We start from the raw sequence: 19,539 nt of genomic DNA, 5'->3' as shown, positions 1-19,539 counted from the left end.
AAGCCTCAAGATGGGCTCTCTCTCTGTACAAAACCAAAGCATAACAAGGATACTGGCACAGCCAGAGACTAGGTGTCTTGGCACCCCTTTCAGGTGAGCAGACCTCCCACTGACATTCCTCCTGCTATCAGCACCATGGGCCCTGGAGACAGCCTTTTGAGCTCCTAGTCACTGTGCTCTTTACTCAGAGCTATATTTGTACATACAGATATTAGCTCATACAGCAGATTATTCATGTATTAAACTGTCATGATGTTTCAACTTCTTCCAACTGTTAAAATGAACTGCCAAATTTAAACTGCAGCTCACCAGAGTAACTCTCAAAATAGGTAGGAAAATCCCTTCATGCCATTAGCACTGAGTAACATGGCCTTGTTTAACTCATGAAAATGTATTAAGAAAAAAGAATTTCACTCTACTCTGCTTCAACAATCTAATACTTTCAATAAACAAAATGCCTCCATTATTTCCCCAGCATTCACATGGGAAGACAATCTGTAGGCAAAGAAAATAACACAATTTGAAGTTATCAGATTTAGTACATAGTATTGGTAATGATACTGTCTCTTTCAAGATTTTGAAACAAATTATTTTCCTAGAGTGGTGTTTTGAAATGAACTCTATGGCTTGAAGTAATTACAGGTGTCCTAAAATAACTAATAAAGCTGTAAGAAAGGACGACAGATAAGGTATCAAAGTTCACATCCTTACAAATTTTCAGGTAATAAAACATGACTGCTTTATCTGCTTCACTACAAAACTGTACATCAGCAGTGCATGGGGAATTAAACCTAATAAACAAAGCACTTAATGTAGAAAAATAAACCAGCAGGCTATGACAACCAGTGTTTTGCAACATTAAGAAATCAGACAGTAGAGACTGTCACTTAGACCATCCTGTAGCACCCAAACACAAGGAAGTGTTTAGTTTTCTCTTCCAGTGCATGAGCAGGTCAGTCTGCTGTGTCACTGCAACATTACAGTCCTTCATGGTTAGACCTGGGAGAAGGAACTAAGGATAAGTTTCTATTTCAAATCAAGATGATTTTCCACAAGTGAAAACAAACAAGAGGAACTCAGGATGTGCTTTCATAAATAACTGTTTCTGCATAAACCAGAAGCAACATATTAAGTACCATAATTCAATTTTTCTGTCTGCCCTAGACACCAGTCACTTTTATTCATGGCACTGCGTAAGAGAAGAACTGATCTGGCAGCTGGCAATCATTTTCTTAGCTTTCCCCATCAGTACAGACCCAGCAAAACCAGAGACCAGAGCACAAGTGTAGAGTTTAATATTTCTGGATTTATAAGGAAACTGTTTCTCCAGCACAGTCAGATGCTCAGACCACAGTCACCTGATCTCTCTTTATTGGACTATTTTAAAAATTTTTTGGAGAGGAGAGGAAGAGGAAAAATCAGGCCTTTAAAAAAAATATCTAGCTGTAAGACACAACAGTAGAGAATGTATTTCACTTTCTTGACAGAATCTGGAAAGCTGATTGCTTCACATCAGTTCTTTAGCAAGAAAATGTTATACTGGAGCAGAAGACTTATGGAAAACAAAATTAAATTAAAGAGGTCATAGCTGACTATTTTATGTTGCAAACATTACAAGCCAAAAAAATGAGCACACTAATATAATCATTAGAAACATATAATAAATATTTGTGCTAAAATTCCTATGCACAAAAACACATACTGGTAACACAACATTCATTAATTTAACTAATGTACTTAATCATGTTTTATTTATGGTTCTTTCTGTATTTAATCCCCACTGAAGCAAATTTCTATTCTGATCACAGAAAGTGTTGCAAAATATTTTCATTACCACAAATCCATCATGTGCAACATGGGTATCAACATTTTGAATGCAGTAGAAATAGATAGAGCTTAGCTCAATAGTTTAAACTTGTACCATACCTTGTGAGGCAAAAAATTGTATGTCCACATCACCAGCTAATATTAGTTCAGATCTGTTCAGTTGTATTTATTAGCCCACTGCTTTTCAGCTGTAGGACTGCATAACATTATGATTTCTACTTGTATTTTTACTCCCCAGAAAAAGTGTTCTTTTAAATTGACATGAAGTACAGAAGAGCCCTATATGAAGACACAGTAATTTTTTTCCAATACCAAGGATTCTTGCTTTTTTTGAAGGGCTTATTAAAGATTTTTTAAAAACCCCCATGACAACAATGCAATCCAAATCCATCACTGTATGACCAGGTTACTAGGCATTTTGTCATTACATTTTAATGGTCGGGCAAATGAACAATAATGTTGGTCTTCAGATCCCTCAAAGTGTCCAATTGCAGTATGTACACTACGAAAAATTACCTCTTCTTAAAAATTTTAATTGTGCATGACATGGTGAATGAAGAAAAAGTGTTTCCAGAACAAATCAGGACCTTCTATTTGAAATTAATTGTTAAAAAGAAAATAAAAATAATTTAGAAAAACCTCCTGTTCTTAAGAAATACACATATGAAAGCAAAGTATTTCCATTTTTGAAGCACATCAAAAATATAGTTATCTTGGATGCTTTCAGGAAATATGAGTGTAACAGCTAAAAATGACACATGACTTCTGTTATTGGGACTTGCTCTTTTTCCTCTCCTACCCCCTCAACAAATGGACAAGGAACTCTGCTCCTTACAACTTGATTTTTCACTGACTTCATATGCCAGTGCATTAGGAGTGTCTCTATTCACTGCTCCCTGTGGATTAATGTAAAGATACCAATGTCTAATAAAAGACTTTAAAATAAACCATTTGATGTGACCATCACTGAAAAGACATGGAGTAGACTGCTTTCTTAGAAACCCCCTGCAGCAGCCCCTTCACAAGAAAGTCAGGTTCTGCTGAAGGTTTTGGTTTTGTTCTTAATTTCTTGCCTATAAAGACAGAAAATCATACAGGGATATAAAGATACATAATAATTCTTTAAAGTCTTGCTAGAAAATGAGGATTTTTGGAAATACTCCATTCCATAGTTCATTCACTCTTCTGACAAAAACAAAGTGTAAATTACCCTGACAGAAAGAGAAGAGGGTGCTACATTCTCATGCTAATAATTTGGATGAAGTTGTCTTAAAAAATGAGATAGATGAATAAAAATTGCTGATTAGATGTTGCTATCTGCCATACTAATCACATCTAAATTTGCAAATTACCCATGAGTCATGCAAATAACATTAGGCTAATCACAGGATTATTTTTTTTCAAGTTTCAACAAATTTCAACAACACTAATATGGAAAATACGAAGAATTTTATAAATGGGTCATAAATTTATTGCCATTATACACTGTGTCTCCTATAAACCCTTCACAGCTTAGATCTTACCACATTCCTCAACAAAACTCCAACACATCTTTGTATTTTCCAAAATGGTTATACATTACAAGACAATATGATTTTCCCAGCTTCCTAGTGCAAAATTAGCACAGAGCAGTAAAACGCCAGGTCCAAGTCAACAAGTACCAGCAAAAGAGTAATTTTTGTTACCTTGTGGTAACAAGATAACAAGATTCAATTGCAGCACATTGGTTGTTCCCCTTTCCATTGAGTTGCTTCATACCTCTCTTCCTTTAAAAAAAATACTCACCCTGAAAATCACCATGGATCACCTGGTGCCCAGTTATCTGTTAACTCATGATAACTTGTCCCTAATGTTTGCATTCTAGATTCTATCTGGCACTTACATCCAATACTTATTTCAAAACTGACATATCAATCCGTCTCATACATAGGTTCACATTTTTGTGCCAACTTATCAGACAGTAGGACTTGGAAGTCCTGGAAAAATCAAAATTAAATGAATATCAGACTACATGTGATACACCAAGTTACTTTTTGTAGTTTGATTACCTTTTTTGTTTGTAACAGAATTTCTCTGCAATAGAAATTTTAAAAGCAATCCCATTCATACTTTAGATATTATATTACATACAATGTCAAGGGGACAATGTTATGGAAGGAATCTTTTAGAAATCCTGTGAGTCATGTCACTTAAAATACAATGAAAGCATCACAATTATAAGAACAAAACAAAAATCTTTTGTCGCAGTTTTCACCTGCTCTTTTGTAGAAGGTTTCATGTATTATTATACAGCGATACTTGTGGCCAAAAAGATTTAGAATTGCCATGAACTGCCTTTTTGATTTTGATCAAAGGATAGAAAACATTCCTGAGTTCTTCCCTTCCTATCCGTCGTATTTTAAACTCAGATTTACTGTTTACTATGCACAGAAACAATCTCTCAATACAATGAAAATTACACTTGTTCTTTTTAAGAAGAATTTCTAAATATAAAACATGAAAACTGAGGAAGGTTAGGCCAAAGCTGTTAATCTGTCTAAACATTAAATCATTACATTCTTACCAGCTGCACTTCTCCAAAAGCTCCTCTTCCAATCACCTTAACAACATCATAGTCTTCGGCTTTCATTTGTAAAGCTCGGATTTTTTCCACAATCTTCTCATCTAAAACAAATCAAACAGAAGTTGTGATAATGCATGCATTAATAGAATACAATGTTAGCTATTCATTTAGAGTAAAAATAAGCTATTTTTATTCAAATGTTTAGAGCCTTCTTGGTAATTCTTGAAATCTGTAGTCACTATTAATATTCCCTTTCATTATTCTTTGGAAACCATTAGCCATCTACCTTTAGCTGTAACAAATGAAATATCTTTCATATTTTGCTGACTCTCATTTCACACCTCTAATAATCACTCACAAGCTTATGGAAAGATTCTGGTAATGAAGAGAGCCAGAGATGCCTGTCTGGAATTTTCAATCATTCCTTGCTACCCGCTGCACTCCTAGGATCCACTGACACTGACTGATAATGCAAGGTGGTGTATGTGGTACGAAAAACTACTGCAGGTGCAACCTGCTCCTACACACCTGGAGGCTTCAACAGCACTCACATGGCAAGGAATGTGACTTGGTAACCTTCAAGTACAACTGCAGATCACACAAAGATCCGGCACATCCACTCACCCATTCCATACGAAACATTGATTCAAGTTTACAAATGTGTATGTAACTGCTGTCCATCTCACACTGCTTTTTTGGTGTCCACTGCATGTGTAGTTCTACACTTCTTAAAATGATGTCTACAATGCTCTGTTCAGCATTCTGCTGATAAGCACTGCCTGTCAGTATGTGTCTTATCAGAAGTTGTGAGAATCTGTAAAAGGGAAAACATGAAAATCTGATCTCTGACAAGTTCTAAAAACACACAAGGTCCTAGACTTTTTAATCTTGTAAATGAAGCATGCTATGAATGCATTCCCAGCTAAATGCATTTTTTAAATCTCTTCTTATTACGAAGACAAAAGATAGTGGAATCAGTGAATGGAATCCATAATACTGGAGGTAATCTGAGGCACGACAAGCTCCTACACACACTTAGAGGAAGAACGAAACAAAGCAAAACAGGTGGCTGGAGCAAGAACTCGACCAGGGAAGAGCATGAAATTGGAAGAAAAGCTGTGGATGCTTATATTCAGAGAGGGGTAGAGGTTTTATATACTGCGAAATCCCAGTTTAGGGTCAAATACCATAGAATTTTATCCCTAGAAAGGCATTAAAGAGGATCTCAGATCTGAATACAGGGGAGAAAAGGATGAGAAATACAGTTAATCCAGTATGACATTAAAGATGACATGGTCTAAGGGAGTTAATGATAAGAACATCTAGTAAATAGCTTAACCATTCCTACATATTCATGATGAGCAACTTGGCAGGTTACAAGCCATCCAAGAGATGCCTGACCATCAGGAACACTTCTTTTCTTCCACACAAGCAACAAGCCAATAAGGCATTTTACTGAGTCCTAACAACCCTGAAAACAACCACCAACTCACACCAGACAGAGCTCTCCTTCTGCATAGAGTCCTTTGAAATCAAAACGTACAAGACTTAGCCATAAGAAGTGATGCCTGTATTTCAGTTATGGATCATATATCATCTCTGTGTGTCGTACAACGCAACACAAGGATTTCAGCAGCAGGGACCCTTATGTCTAAGTAGGAGTGCAACAGAAGTGGACAAGGAGGCACTCTAATTTATTATTCACACACAAGAATGAACTGGTTCAGGAAGACAAAGTCTTGTGGCAGACTTGGCAGAAGCAACTGCAAGATGGTAGAATTTAAGACTCAAATAGACCTGAAGAAGGAAAATAGCAGACCTTGGACTTCAATCCAGAAGAATTGAGCCAGACTATGGCTCATTTGGAAAACTCACCAGCAGGATCCTGTGAAAAGCTGCTGTGAAGGGCAGAGGAGTGGGCTGATCTTCAAAGATGACATGATCATAGCACAAGAACAGTCTGTTCTAGTTAGCTATCGAGCTTTTCTAGTTAGAAATCGAGCAGGAATGCAAGGAGCCAGTCTGCCTAAATGGGCAACCTCTGCCTCACCACAAAAGTTAAAGGTTTGGAACATGGAAGCTGAGTTGGGTTACCCAGCAGGAACCTCCCAAACTAGAAAAGATGGAATTAGGAAAACCAAACTCAGCTGGAACTGAAACTAGCCAGGATTATGAAGGGATACAAGAGACTCTATAAATACATTAGCCATAAAGAAAGACTGAGGCAAATATAGTCCCACTGCTCCCAGTGAGGGAGGTGATCTAGTATCAGGGACATGGAGAAGATCAAGGCAGTCTATGCATTTTTTGCTTCACTTCACTCTCAAGCCCTGCTTAGAGGCCTCCCAGCTCCAGTGAAGCAAACTTGGCATATACCAGGTCTGGAGACAATACAGGATGCATCCAAATGTGCTGAAAATACCAGTCAAGACCATTACCAGCCTGTTCTCTATCACCTTTGAAAGGTCATGACAATTTTTATCATCCCTGTGAAATGCTGAGAATAGAGAAATCCTACTTGCTTTGCTAAAAGATGAATAGGATAGGATAGGATAGGATAGGATAGGATAGAACAGAATAGAATAGAATAGAATAGAATAGAATAGAATAGAATAGAATAGAATAGAATAGAATAGAATAGAATAGAATAGAATAGAATAGAATAGTTCAAAGGCACCCACAGTGACCACCATTGCAATTGTCTGACTATTTCAGGGCTGACCAACAGTTAAAGGTTGTTAAATGCCTCTTAAACACTGACAAGCTTGGGACATTGACTGTCTCTCAAGGAAGCCTGTTCCAGTGTCTGACCACCCTCAGAGTAAAGAAATGCTTCATGATGTCTTGTCTGAACCTCCCCTGGTACAGCTTTGGAGACCATTCCCATATGTCCTGTCACTGCATCCCAGGAAGCTGAGCTCAGCATCTCCCTCTCCACTCTTCCCTTCTTTAGAGAGCAATGAAGTCACTCCTCCTAACTCCTTTAAAATTTAATAATCTCATTTAATAATACCACATAGTGATGCAAATGTTGCATCAGTATCAGTAACACAGATGGGTTCTCTATTTTGGCATAAAATCTTATGGATATGGAACAGATAATCAATGAATAGAACTAACCTGAAACAAAAAACTGGGGTGCAAGAAGGCAAGCTTAGATTAACCCTGAAGCCACACCATAATTGCAACATACTGGATCATAAGATTTTGTTCACTATCACATAACGTGATCTAATCCACAGTGCAGAAGCCCTTTCCAATAGCAGCCTTCTTATAGTGGACTGAATTTTCAGATTTCACACAGATGAGTTTGAAAATTTTGGTATTTGTATGCACGTCTCATGAATTTGCAACAGCACAAAGACCAGCAGAAGAAAAACATTATGTTTAAAGGAAGGCATTAGATGGACTCCCCAGCCCCATGATGCAATGGAATCTTATAGGAATATTGTGACATTTAAATAAAAATTCTAAAATATGAGAATAACATCACCTATGACAGTTTTCTTAACACAGGAAGGCATGTTAGATACAAAGAGTCTTTAAAGACAACCTTTGATTTACTATTTGAAAATGGCATTATAACTTTAAAACAAATGAAGTTTCACTTTCTGAAAGGGCAGAGTGTTTGGATCAGTCGCTGACAGCCGGCAGCAAGAATGTGGCTGAAGATGGCAAATGCTTGTGAAAATGGAAAAAATACCTGACTAGAACAGTAAAGGGGGATAGGGAGGAAGGAAAAATCCAAACTTTTCTGCCTTTTAAGATACAAAAAAAAAGTTCATATGCAGGTTATTTTCTCTTAAAAAAAAAAAAAGTGTATCAAGCAGTTCTGGGGAGTGTATATATGACAAAAAGAATTGGAAGGGAGTGCCATTTTACCCCATAGATCAGACACAGTCAGTCAATGAGTGCTGCTATGGAGTATGTTAAATCAAAAGTTGCTGCCCTAGGCAGAAGTCCAGCCAGAAGTAAAACTGAAGTACAGCCAGGTAGTGCTGCAATCCCACAGCTGAACAAAAACAAACAGAAAGCACAATAGAAACACTGAAGTAATTAGGGGTGCATCTATAGTGTCTGGTCAAAGGTGTCTGAAGAAGAAAAAGCTGCCGGAGACCTTGCAGAATATCAGGAGGAACTAGAAGGCACAGCTCCAGACGGGAGCTTCCTACCTCAGAGAAATACAAGGGGAACATGAGAAGTATGTTCTCTTGCATAGATGGAAAAGAGCAGAACACAGGGAAACAGAAAGCAGCAGCCCTCTCTGGCTTACAGAGAACACATCCCTAATGTAATGAAAATAAGCCTGATGGCAGGGCTGAATTGCTTTGTATCTACCAAGTACCCAAAAGGGAATGTGGCTAATGACATTGACATATCACTTGTTTATACATCTAAGACATTCTGTCTTACACACTGTGGCTTCCACGCTCTGCTTGGGAAAGTTGGTTATTTGATACCTCTCCCATCCCTACTCCTACCAGAACAATATCATTAAGAATGGAACTGGAGCCCAACCTGCTGAGGTGACAGTGAAGGCCTGGCAGGGAGCTGCCTTAGAGAAGCCAAGAGAAAACCAGAGGAGCAATTAGCTCCTTAATCCAGTGGAAGTTCTACAGTGCACTAAATTTCCAAGACAGCAAATGGCATCTGACATTTCATGAGTGCTGCTGACAGGAAGCCCAGAGCACACAGAGCTGCAGCCCTGGGAGGCACTCACACCACAGTGGCTGACACCGGTTCCTGTCAGTAACCACATGGCTGGGCAGGGTTCAGCAACTTCAAATGACATTACAAAATGCAAGGGAAGGAACCAGAACTGTTGATTTTGCAACAAATTAATCTTAACAGATGCATCTTCCAAGTAAGCAGTGTCTGCTTGGAGAGGAAAATGGACAAAGGAACTCTTCAGGGAGTTTATTCAGGGACTCTAGAAAAACTGGTGCACAGGTGCACATCTCTACTAGAAGTCCCTTCTACTGTAAGTGCATCCACTGTCACTACACTCTACAAGTCTGCCAACCTACATAACATCAGCAAATCATTTTAACAACACAAGTTTCCAACTCTTGAGGGATGCTAAATAATGCATAGAAAATCACTGATCCATTTAGGAAGTCAAGACTTCTGGGTTATACAAGGCCTGTTTATGGCACCCCTCTCTATGCTGCTATTTGGACTTACTCAAAATCCATTTTTCGTGCCCTTCTATTCATGACGATAAGATTATAAATGATTAAATGTTTCTAACTATTGCTTAAACCTGTTATTCAACTATTTCAGACTTAGTTGCATCTAAATGGGAGACCACCAAAAAAGGCACAAGCCACTAAGACATGATTCAACAACTGGCAAATCTTACATATCAGAAAAATTAACTTGGAAGAATTTACTCAACCTATTGCCTTTTTCTGGATGACAGAAGAGGAAAAGGCCAAGAAAGATTTGTTACACCAAGCCCATGATGAAAAACTCAGCTTCCTTTTCTAAAAGAAGTGAATTAGGTTTTGCTCTCAGAGGACTAGGAGATTCCTCTCATTGTTTTGGGAATTAAATATTGCATTACGTTTTTCTGTTCCATGAATACGCTAAAAACCAGAGCAATTTAAAATAGGAATCCCAACAGTTGATTAAAGCAACAAAATGGAACAAAAAAACTGAAACGGAAAGGTTGTATTATGTCAGATATTTAATGTGTCTCTTCTAACAAACACAGGCTACACTTTGGTTCAGTACCTTGGAGAAAGTGGTAAGAAATAATAATAGTAAGGCAAAGCAGGCAAATAAAGAATTTCTTTCATATTAAACAAGTGAAGAGACTGCTTTGGGGAAGTGGTCACAGAAACAGAATACACCAAACTCCTATGGTGTGGACAATTAATAAACTGCCTTTGAGAAATAGTTGAAACATTTGAGTTTCAGCTTGCAATTATGAGTTGAGCTAAACATAAATTAATGTCTCAGCTGAAGTGCAAGCTATTTCATTTTAAAATTAAAAAAACCTATTAATAAAACATTAACCTGAATAGTAATGACTTGACATAGGTTGGAAGTAGGGTGTATGCAAACCCCTCGAATAGTGATGGGAAAAAAAATAATTATCTCTCAAAATGTTATTGTGGAATAATTAAGTGATTAAACTGATTGAAAGTGCGATGATTATTTAGTGTTCTCCACAATTTCTGCAGACTTGTGTAATGTGGATGAGCAGAATCACAGTGACTCTGCTTTAGCTGCCTCACTGTGCAGCACAGTGTAACTCCCAGGAGGCCCTGCCACCTCTCCGTGCTGGCCTCAGGAAGCCTTGGGGAGGGATGCAGGCTCCAGGCCCCTGGCACAGACTGCTCAGCAGAGTTTGTCAGAACCTTTTGACAGCAGTTCTCAGCGGGGCATTTGTGGCAGTTCTTCAGATCTGAGAAAAATCACAAGAGACATGAACTCACTGTTCCTTACCCTAAGAAGGCAACAACTTACAGTTCCATAAATTCTCAGTACAGTTCCCAACTTTTCTTCCAAGCCCAAGGTTGCAAGAGGCTTCAGCAAGCACGTGCCACACTCTTTCCAGTGATACCTGCTACCCTCAGAACAGTTTCCAAGAAGACCTGAGCTACGGGTTTAACGATTTTAAACTGCATAAAATGGGGATGTCAGTAAGAACCCAAATTGTTGTCCTGTTTTTTCCTGTATCTGAGTGGCTCATTTTGTGCTAGCACAAGTATCAGTGAAGTGAAATGAAAATCAGAAACTGGTCTTTGCTTTTATTTTGCCTGACCAGTTTTAATAAAAAGAAAAAATGAAACCTGACTCTCTGCATTAATTCTGCTCAGTTCCCCTGTGTGGTATATAACAAACTATACAACCACCTGTGTCGGAAAAGACTGAAATGAATCACTGTGGCAGGACTGATTCCTTCTTTTGCAGCATCAAAGTATTACCAGCCTTGAAAGTTTACAAAATTCTCATTTCATAATTTATATTTTCCCAGTGTAAATCACAGAAGATCTGCAGCACTATTTTTATTTTTTCCCAGTCAGTACAGAAACGGAAGAGAAGTTACATGCATGATTCTTAAGAAAGATGCACTGTCACACAATGTATTGGCCAAAATAGTCAGGTGTTGCATGCTTTTTTAGAGGTCAACAGGTAAAGATGAAGTGTACCCTTAAAAACTCCTTATTAGCTACTGTGAATTTTTTTGTAACACATCTCAAAATTCTTTTAACTAGTATCTGGCTATTTCAACAGTATGCTGTCAGCTGATTTAACAATAAAAAGGCAGTAATAAAATTGTGAACAAAAGTATATTTTCATGTTTCTGACGTTGCTGGTAGCCTCCATGTCACTTAAAAATATTTACTACAACAATAATAGAGAGCCTAGAGGAGGAGAAGGAGCAATAGCCTTCGAATAAAGGGAGACAGTCAGCCAGAATGCTCAGGGGCTGCAGAAAACAAAAAACAACCAATCAAATAACAAAAATCCCAACCTGCTCCTGAGGTTAAATTGTTTTCCCACAGTTACTATTTCTAATAGTCAAAAGACACTGATCTTCTGATCAGAGAGAGGCTTCTAATTTTGTTCTACAGCAAAAACAGTAATGTAAAAGTCAATATGACCACCTCACAGAATTTGCTGATGTTATTTATGTCATTTTCATAGGGGTTTCCCCTCACTTTACACATACAATGCTCAGTTGCAAATAACAGAGATATTTAAAATGCTGTTACAGACCCTTTCTTTCATAAATATCTGCTTGAATTCCTTTGAACTCAAACCGAAAATAATCCTAAAGTACGCCTCTATGTCCTAATCTGCTCTTTCTTATTTACTGTATTTTAAGTGATTTCTCCAAATGAGACTTTACTGGCAACTGTAAAAGCTGTATGTCCATCGACAGGGCTCTGCTAAACCTCATGGAGAAGCACTGAATTCCAAACAAAGAATTCACCACAAATTACTACACCAGCTACTATTTAAGTGAGGAGTCTGAATGGATATTCCAAGGAGTCCCAGAGCAACAGAGGGCAGACACATACAAGGTTTTACCAGTAAAGAATTTAAAAGGAGTTGCTAATAGGACTGCATCTGCAGAAACCTAACCTCAACAAATGAAATAGAAAAGGGGTTTTTTTTAAAATATACATCTCAAAATAAGCTCGCTACAAAGCATAGTTATTTTATTCCAAGAAGGCTTACTCACTGCAAATTACAAAATAATCTGCTATTTTTACAAGAAAAACTGCTCTGCTTATATACAATAATAGAAAACACTTTAAAACCACAAAATACAGCTACTCTGATGTAGAATCATATGCTTAATAAACTCCAAGATCCTGTCTACAGTTAATTTGGGGAGAACCACAAACATTTATGCAAAGGTTCAAAAACGAACCAACTGATTTTAAGGTACAAGAATTTAGTTTTAAAAACCCACAGAATACTTCTCTGTTAGATTAAATATGACTATATAAACAATGGTGACTTCAGTGTAATGAGTTCCTAAAGAATAATAACTAGGATATATTTAGCAAGTTATGTAGCTACACATACTACACATATGTAAGATAAGAATATAACATAAAAAGGTTTTTCCAACTGTATTTAGAAAAATAAAAATCTTGTATTTTCCAACATATTTTCACAATATAACAACTCACTTAAATGAAATTTCTCTCTGTAATAAATGGTCCTCCAAAGCCTTCTGAAGCTCAGATTTATAAAAATTAATAAAATAACTATGAGTAATGCATTTCTGACCACTCAACTTCTTATGATTGAGACCACAACAATGTAATTGTTTAAGAGCCACTTGCAACTTACATCTATTTAAAAAATTATCGATGTTCTTGTTCTTCCTCAGTGCTGGATAATCCAGATCAAGGACCAAAGAATTCAAGCCATCCTGGAAAAAAAAAAAAAAAGTTAATTGAATTCTAAAATCTTAATTAACAACTTAAAATTACTGCACTGAGACTGATTATACATTATTCAAGCACGCATTACATTCCTAGTAGGCAAATCAAACAAGCTCTCAAGTATGTTTATAAACCAGCAGAGGAGCCAACACACACTGACTGGCTCCAAGTTCTATAAACAGTACAGCTACATTACCACTGATTAGTGGCACTGGGACTTAAACTGGAGTAGTAGTTTTAATCTTAATCAGTAAGTAATCTTACTCATTAAACACTGATTTAAGATACTGAGTTCAGTCAATCCATTTTTCTTACTTCTGTTACACTTTTCCTGCAAAGACTTTATGTCTGTATATCCATATTATTGCTTTGATCAAAGCCTCTCTACCTTCTCATTCTGGACATTCAGAAAGCAACCACACATTTTTCTTGGAAGCAAGACATGACCTAAACCTAAGAAGACAATTCACCATGTAATTCAGGCTCACAACACTAAAATACCTCTTCTAAGTGACTCAACAGTAGATGAGCCAGAACTCGACATGCCGTTCTGCTACCCATTATCAATGCCTCAGCAGAAAACAATTGAGACTCCTAAAATGGCAAGGGATGAGATCACCAAAACTAAACTAAAAATAGTATTTTAAATGCCTGTTACAAGACTTTACTCAATTCCACCTTTCTGCAACCTGGAAAAACTTAGAAAATTACTCTGCAAACACAGAGACCTTTCCAGTTACACAGGAACAAATAAAACTAAAAATTAGTTTCAGATACTGAGAGCAGTATACACCATTCATTGTCAGCAGCTCCAGTGTTCAGCCTGAACTGGCAGCTTTATTCACTGCCCTAAGAACAAAATCCTGAGACTGCTTTTTCAGGTTTTTGAGCCTTGACAGGGCCTCACAGAGATTTAAGTCAGAGACCACATCATGTTTATTAATAAGCAGCCAACAGAACTAGATAGCTTTTAGGTCTTCTTAATAACTGAGGCTATAGCTAACAACCTGCTGATTTTATACTTTTTGTTAATATATCTGGGAATGCATAATTTATTGCAAATATTACTAAAATTATTATATTCATTTTAATAACATATCTGGAGAGATTCAAAGGCAACACCTAAGATTATTAAATACATTTTGAATGCCACTTTGTCCTAAATAAGCTCATACAAAAATAAGACCATTTCATCTGTGGCAATATCAGTTTACATCACAAAACACGTTAGTGGTTAAGACAATTTCCAAAATGAAGAGATTTTATTTATTTATTTATTTTTGCCTCCTAACAAATGAAAGTGTCTTGGAAAGTGTCACAGACACGTTGATGGAGTACGGGTTAGACAAATGATTAAAAGCTGGTTGAAAGACTGGGCCTGGAAGACTGATCAGTGGCACAAAGTCCAGTCAGAGCCAGTCACCAGCAGTGCACCCCTGCACTGGCACTTCTCATGGACAGAGAATGTTTTCACAAAGGTCAGTGAGGGGAAGAGCCAAGTCCTGCTGCTGGAGAGGAAAAACCCCAGGTACCAGGTACAGGCTGTGGCCTGACAAGCAGGAGAGCAGCTTTGCAATGAAGCTCCAGAGGGTCCTGGTGAACAACGGGTTCCTTTCTACTCTGCACTGATGAGGTCCCACCTGGAGTGCAGTGTTCACTCCTGGTCTCCCAAACCATCAAAGGCAGGGATCTACTGGAGTGAGACCAGCAAAGGGCCAGTAAGATTAAGGCACTAACACATTTCTCCAGGGAGAAAAGGTTCAAAGAGCTGTGACTCTGCAACCTGAGAGGAGAAGACTCAGGGCAGGGGAGCTCATCAGAGTCTCTAAGTACCTGATGGGAAGGACAGAAGAAAAGGCACTGCTCACTGACAGGACAATAGACAATTGATATAAGGTAAAGCATACAAAACTCTATTTTAACACCACACTTTTTTCCTGTGAGAGTGGTCAAGTACTGGAACAAACTGCCCACAGATGCTGCGGAGTCTCCACCACTGCAGATATACAAAATCTGACATGGCATGGTCCTGGGCAACCTACTTTGGTAGACTCTGCAGTGAGCAGGGTGTTGGACTAGACAATTTCAAGAGGTCCTTGGCAACCTCAAACATTCTGTAACACCTATAATAGTTCCACTGCTGCACAGAAAAAAGGTGGAATTTTATTCTTGACTGTAACCTTAACTGTTATGATGGTCTTACACATCAAGTTTTAGAACTTCCTACCAGAAAGAAGCATAAGACAGTGTAAATAAGCAAACAGAAAGTCAGTCAAGAAGGCACAGTAGGTGCTTTAATATCAGTAAATATAGGAATTATTTCAGCCTTCACCATAACAGCTCCTGCAAGACACATTAAGGAGAAAGGAGTGATGAACCAGGACATCATGCTCATTTTTCAGAGGGACAGAAGACTAACTATTCCTAATTTATATGACACTTTTACAGAAGATACAATAAAACCAAACCAAAGTAACAAAGTTGTTTTATACTTATGGATTAGTCACTACATGAATTGAACGGGTAATGCCCAATAATCTGGACAAATCCAGCAGAAAGTACTAATTTGAGAGGACTTCCTGCAAAATAGCATAATAGAATCCATACTACTCTTGATTTGGCAAACACCACCTTCAAAAAAGGGTATCTCATCCTGCAGCACAGTGTGCCTGCAGAAATATGGATCCTCACCCTGCCACATGTACAGAAGGACCATGCTGAATGCCCTGATGGGAACAGCTGGGCCAACTTTTAGGATTTTACCCAGCTCAATGAAATATCAATTCCAATTCCAACATTACTCTCTCACTGCTACTGAGAAAATACTCTCATGATCACTAACAACTGGGCAGACACTTTAAGGGAGATGTAAAAGCACTCTGTGCTAACAAAAATCAGGAAGGCATATTTTTGTTCTTCCTATTTTGGAGGGGAAGAGAGGTGAGGTCACCTGATATCTTAATGCTCTTCATGTGAAGATATTTTGACCAAGAAACCCATATATAGTGTTCTTGATTTCTATTTTATGCAAAACATTAGGGGAAAGAATAGTCATCATCCCAAAAAAATTTTAGTGAAGTCTGATTACAGGGTCCAAACCAATCATACATATGCCAATTTAAGTTGAACTGTATATTCTAATTTGAGATGTCACTTTTGTCCCCACGTGCCATTCTGATTCCATGGCTTTTCTGTGGGCTATACAAACTGAGAACCATATTTGCAGCTAATTTTTAATTAGCTCTTTTTGCCTCTTTTTCATGGACTCTAGGCAGCAATTTTCACAAGTAGTTATTAATGAAAAGAAATTTGAGAACAGCACAACTGACTATTTAAACTCTTTGGAAGTGCCCTAACTCTAGACCACAGCCAGATACAGCTAGTGTCAAAGAGAGGTGATAAGTATAATCATCACAAGGAACAGAAAGTGTGTCAAAATTTTTTTAGCACTGTGAACAAATCTTATTCTCATACTCTTTCAAAGACAAGATTTTAAGCTTTTAAACAAAATCTTAATGCATGAGATTTCAAGTTCATATCAACTTGTAATCTATGAAAAACTTGTCTTGCACACTAGCATTTTGTCAAAAATTGTTTCCTTAAAGCTTTACATTTTCATTGAAAGACCTAATTTATATCACTTAACAGAAAAAATCACTACAATTAAGAAGCTGGGTCAAAAGATTATGCAGTAAAACAGACAGTTGGGACTGAAGAGAAGTAATCCAGGAAATGACGTCTCCTCTGTCTAGGCCTCCCAGATAAGTCACTTCAACCAGGAAATATGCTATTAAAGGGATCTCACTGCTTGCTTCCGCTTTCTGCTATTACAAAAGGCTCTGAGCTAACAGGCCAAAAATAGCAGCTCCCAAGCAAAAGCATCACTGGCAAAGATAGATCTGTCCCCATCAAAAGCCTTTTGCTGATGGCAAACATGCTGAAATGTTTTCCAAGAGAAAAGACCAAACTTAATAAATTTTGCAACACCCTCTTACTACATGAGGAGCAGAGCTCTTGGCCACTCTGACAGCAGTCACCCTCTGTGGACAACATGGAGCTTGGCTTCCCCAGCAAGCAGTTTGCACTGTTTACCGACCTGAATGAACAGGCATGAATGAAAAAAACAGGCAAGAAAAGTTCATGAAATACAGAAACTAAATGTTTCTGTTCTCTGACAGAAGGGTCGGTGATAGAGAAAAATACTAGCAGTTTCTCAATAATGAGATTAATATTAATTCCAAGCAACCCCACAGAAGCCTTCACCAAAAAAAACCATTCTGTATTGATAAGAGTTTCTGATATTAAAGTAACTGTCTGAACCTGTCTAACATTGATATGTGCATGTAAACTCCACTGGCTGTCAAAAGCAGCTTTGGCTATTTTGATTTATTCCTCACTTTCATGATGTGAAAAAAATAAAACACAAGGCCAAATAGTGGATGACTTAACAGAAAAGGTATCAGTTACTTCAGGAAACAATTCATAATCTGGCAATAACTGGAAAATATAAAAAGCCTGATCTAGTGAAAGATGTCCCTGGCCCAGACAAGGAGCTGGAATAGATGATCTTTCAAGGTTCCCTTCTAAACTACACTCATGAGATCCCACGGAAATTTCTACCAATATAAAACAATATTCCTTTCCTTTTCCAAATCACCAAATAAAATTTTATAAAATATGCTGCAGCAAAAAATATGGATAGAAAAGTCTTGTAACATCACATTGCATTTTTCTAGCTGGGCCTAAATGCTTTTAAAGGCAGAACTACCCAAATCTACAAACACAGCAAGTGAGCATCTAATGACTCTTCCCCAGGAGTAAACCTCCACTATGTTCTTCCATATCCCAATGGGACCCTTAAATAATTCTGGTCTTTTCTGAGCAATTACTTCTTTCCATAAGACGTTTGGATGCAAGGTGAACAGCTCAGTAACAGCATACAATAGGAGAAACAACTGAAAGATCATATGCAAGGCAAATACAGCCCTTTCCCTGCTCAGTGATCTCTAGGATACGTTGCAACTCACTTTTTTCTTATTTAAGCATTAGTAATCAGTGTGTGAAGGAATAATCTGGGCCATGATAATGCAGCCGACACTTACTACTGGGAGGTCTTGCTATTCTAGTTCTTTAACAGTTCTACATTAATTAACAGATTTTTTTAGCAGTATTGAGTATGTACAGTTTAGACACCTAAAAGCAGCTACGGTCCACAAATGAGTATGTAAACACAACAACAGGCTTCAGTTATAATCTGACTTTACATGAAGGTAAACAAATACTGAAATGGTTTTAATGTTGTCTACTAGTGAATACAGGCAAATTTTTCTTCATCATACAAGCAACACTCCTCAAGACATATCCTCTTATGTGCTGCATCTTATGTGCATATGTTAATGGTTTTATACATTTCCCCCTGCTATTTAAAAGGCACAGTGTGAAAGTGTAATGATAATGATAGGATGGTAACAGCCCTAAACCAGCTTCCTTCTAAATACTTAAAAAAGTATAATCACAAAATTGTTCAAAATGCAACAAGACAGATGTTAAGGAACACCACTATGGAATAGTAAAAGCTTATGTAAATAATGATCAGGAAGGCTAAGGGGTTTGAGTTGTAGTTTACAAGAAACAAGGGAAACAATGGAAGATACTTTATATTAAGAATGATCAAAAAAAATCCATTAAGAGTTACAAAAAACAAAGAATGCACAGAAGATTTACGTTTTCCATGCTTTCTGGGATAAGAATGAAACCAAATCCTAAAGAAATTCATTATATATATAAAGAAATGTGCCGAGGACAGCAAGATACACTGAAATTCAGTGTAAGGAGACTATCCCAACCAATTTACATTGAAAACTCAGGAGCACAGGAGAGGTCAGGAGGACTGAAAAGGGTAAATCAAAGCACCCCCATTAAAAGGCACGGGGTTTTCCAAACTACAGATCAGAATATTTGGCAATTAGGAGTTGGAATAAGACATCATTTTGTAAACATGAAGATAAAGAAGATTAACATGTGAGATCCAGGGTTTAAGGTTTTTTGTGTTCTTCTCAAAGATAAAACAGTGCCATTTAAAAGATTTCTGGCAGATTATAGGGAGTAATCAACAAAGCAAATCATCTTAACACAGGAACAACATGCAGGACTCAACATTAACACTGGCAAAGTAAAAAAAGTATGGTATAGGAAGTCATGGAGAAAAGGTCCAAAAGATAAGTATTAGGAATT

At 37.5% G+C, this 19,539-nt stretch overlaps 1 protein-coding gene across 3 annotated transcripts in view; it reads right to left on the bottom strand.

Moving 5' to 3' along the window:
- ROCK2 (Rho associated coiled-coil containing protein kinase 2) overlaps positions 1–19,539 on the bottom strand; it is a 94,635-nt gene that overhangs the window by 40,998 nt on the left and 34,098 nt on the right. For all 3 annotated transcript variants that reach the window (XM_084203246.1, XM_084203247.1, XM_084203248.1), the window contains exons 2-3: positions 13,211–13,292; positions 4,391–4,491 (exon numbers count right to left, since the gene is read on the bottom strand). In XM_084203246.1, the coding sequence (XP_084059372.1) occupies positions 4,391–4,491; positions 13,211–13,292 (183 nt within the window). The remainder of the gene's footprint in view (positions 1–4,390; positions 4,492–13,210; positions 13,293–19,539) is intronic.

Source organism: Fringilla coelebs (assembly GCF_963513975.1).
Source record: "Fringilla coelebs genome assembly, chromosome: 3".
In the NCBI taxonomy this organism is placed as follows: domain Eukaryota; kingdom Metazoa; phylum Chordata; class Aves; order Passeriformes; family Fringillidae; genus Fringilla; species Fringilla coelebs.
The sequence above is the reverse complement of the archived record's forward strand: the minus strand, read 5'-3'. Positions and strand labels throughout refer to the sequence as shown.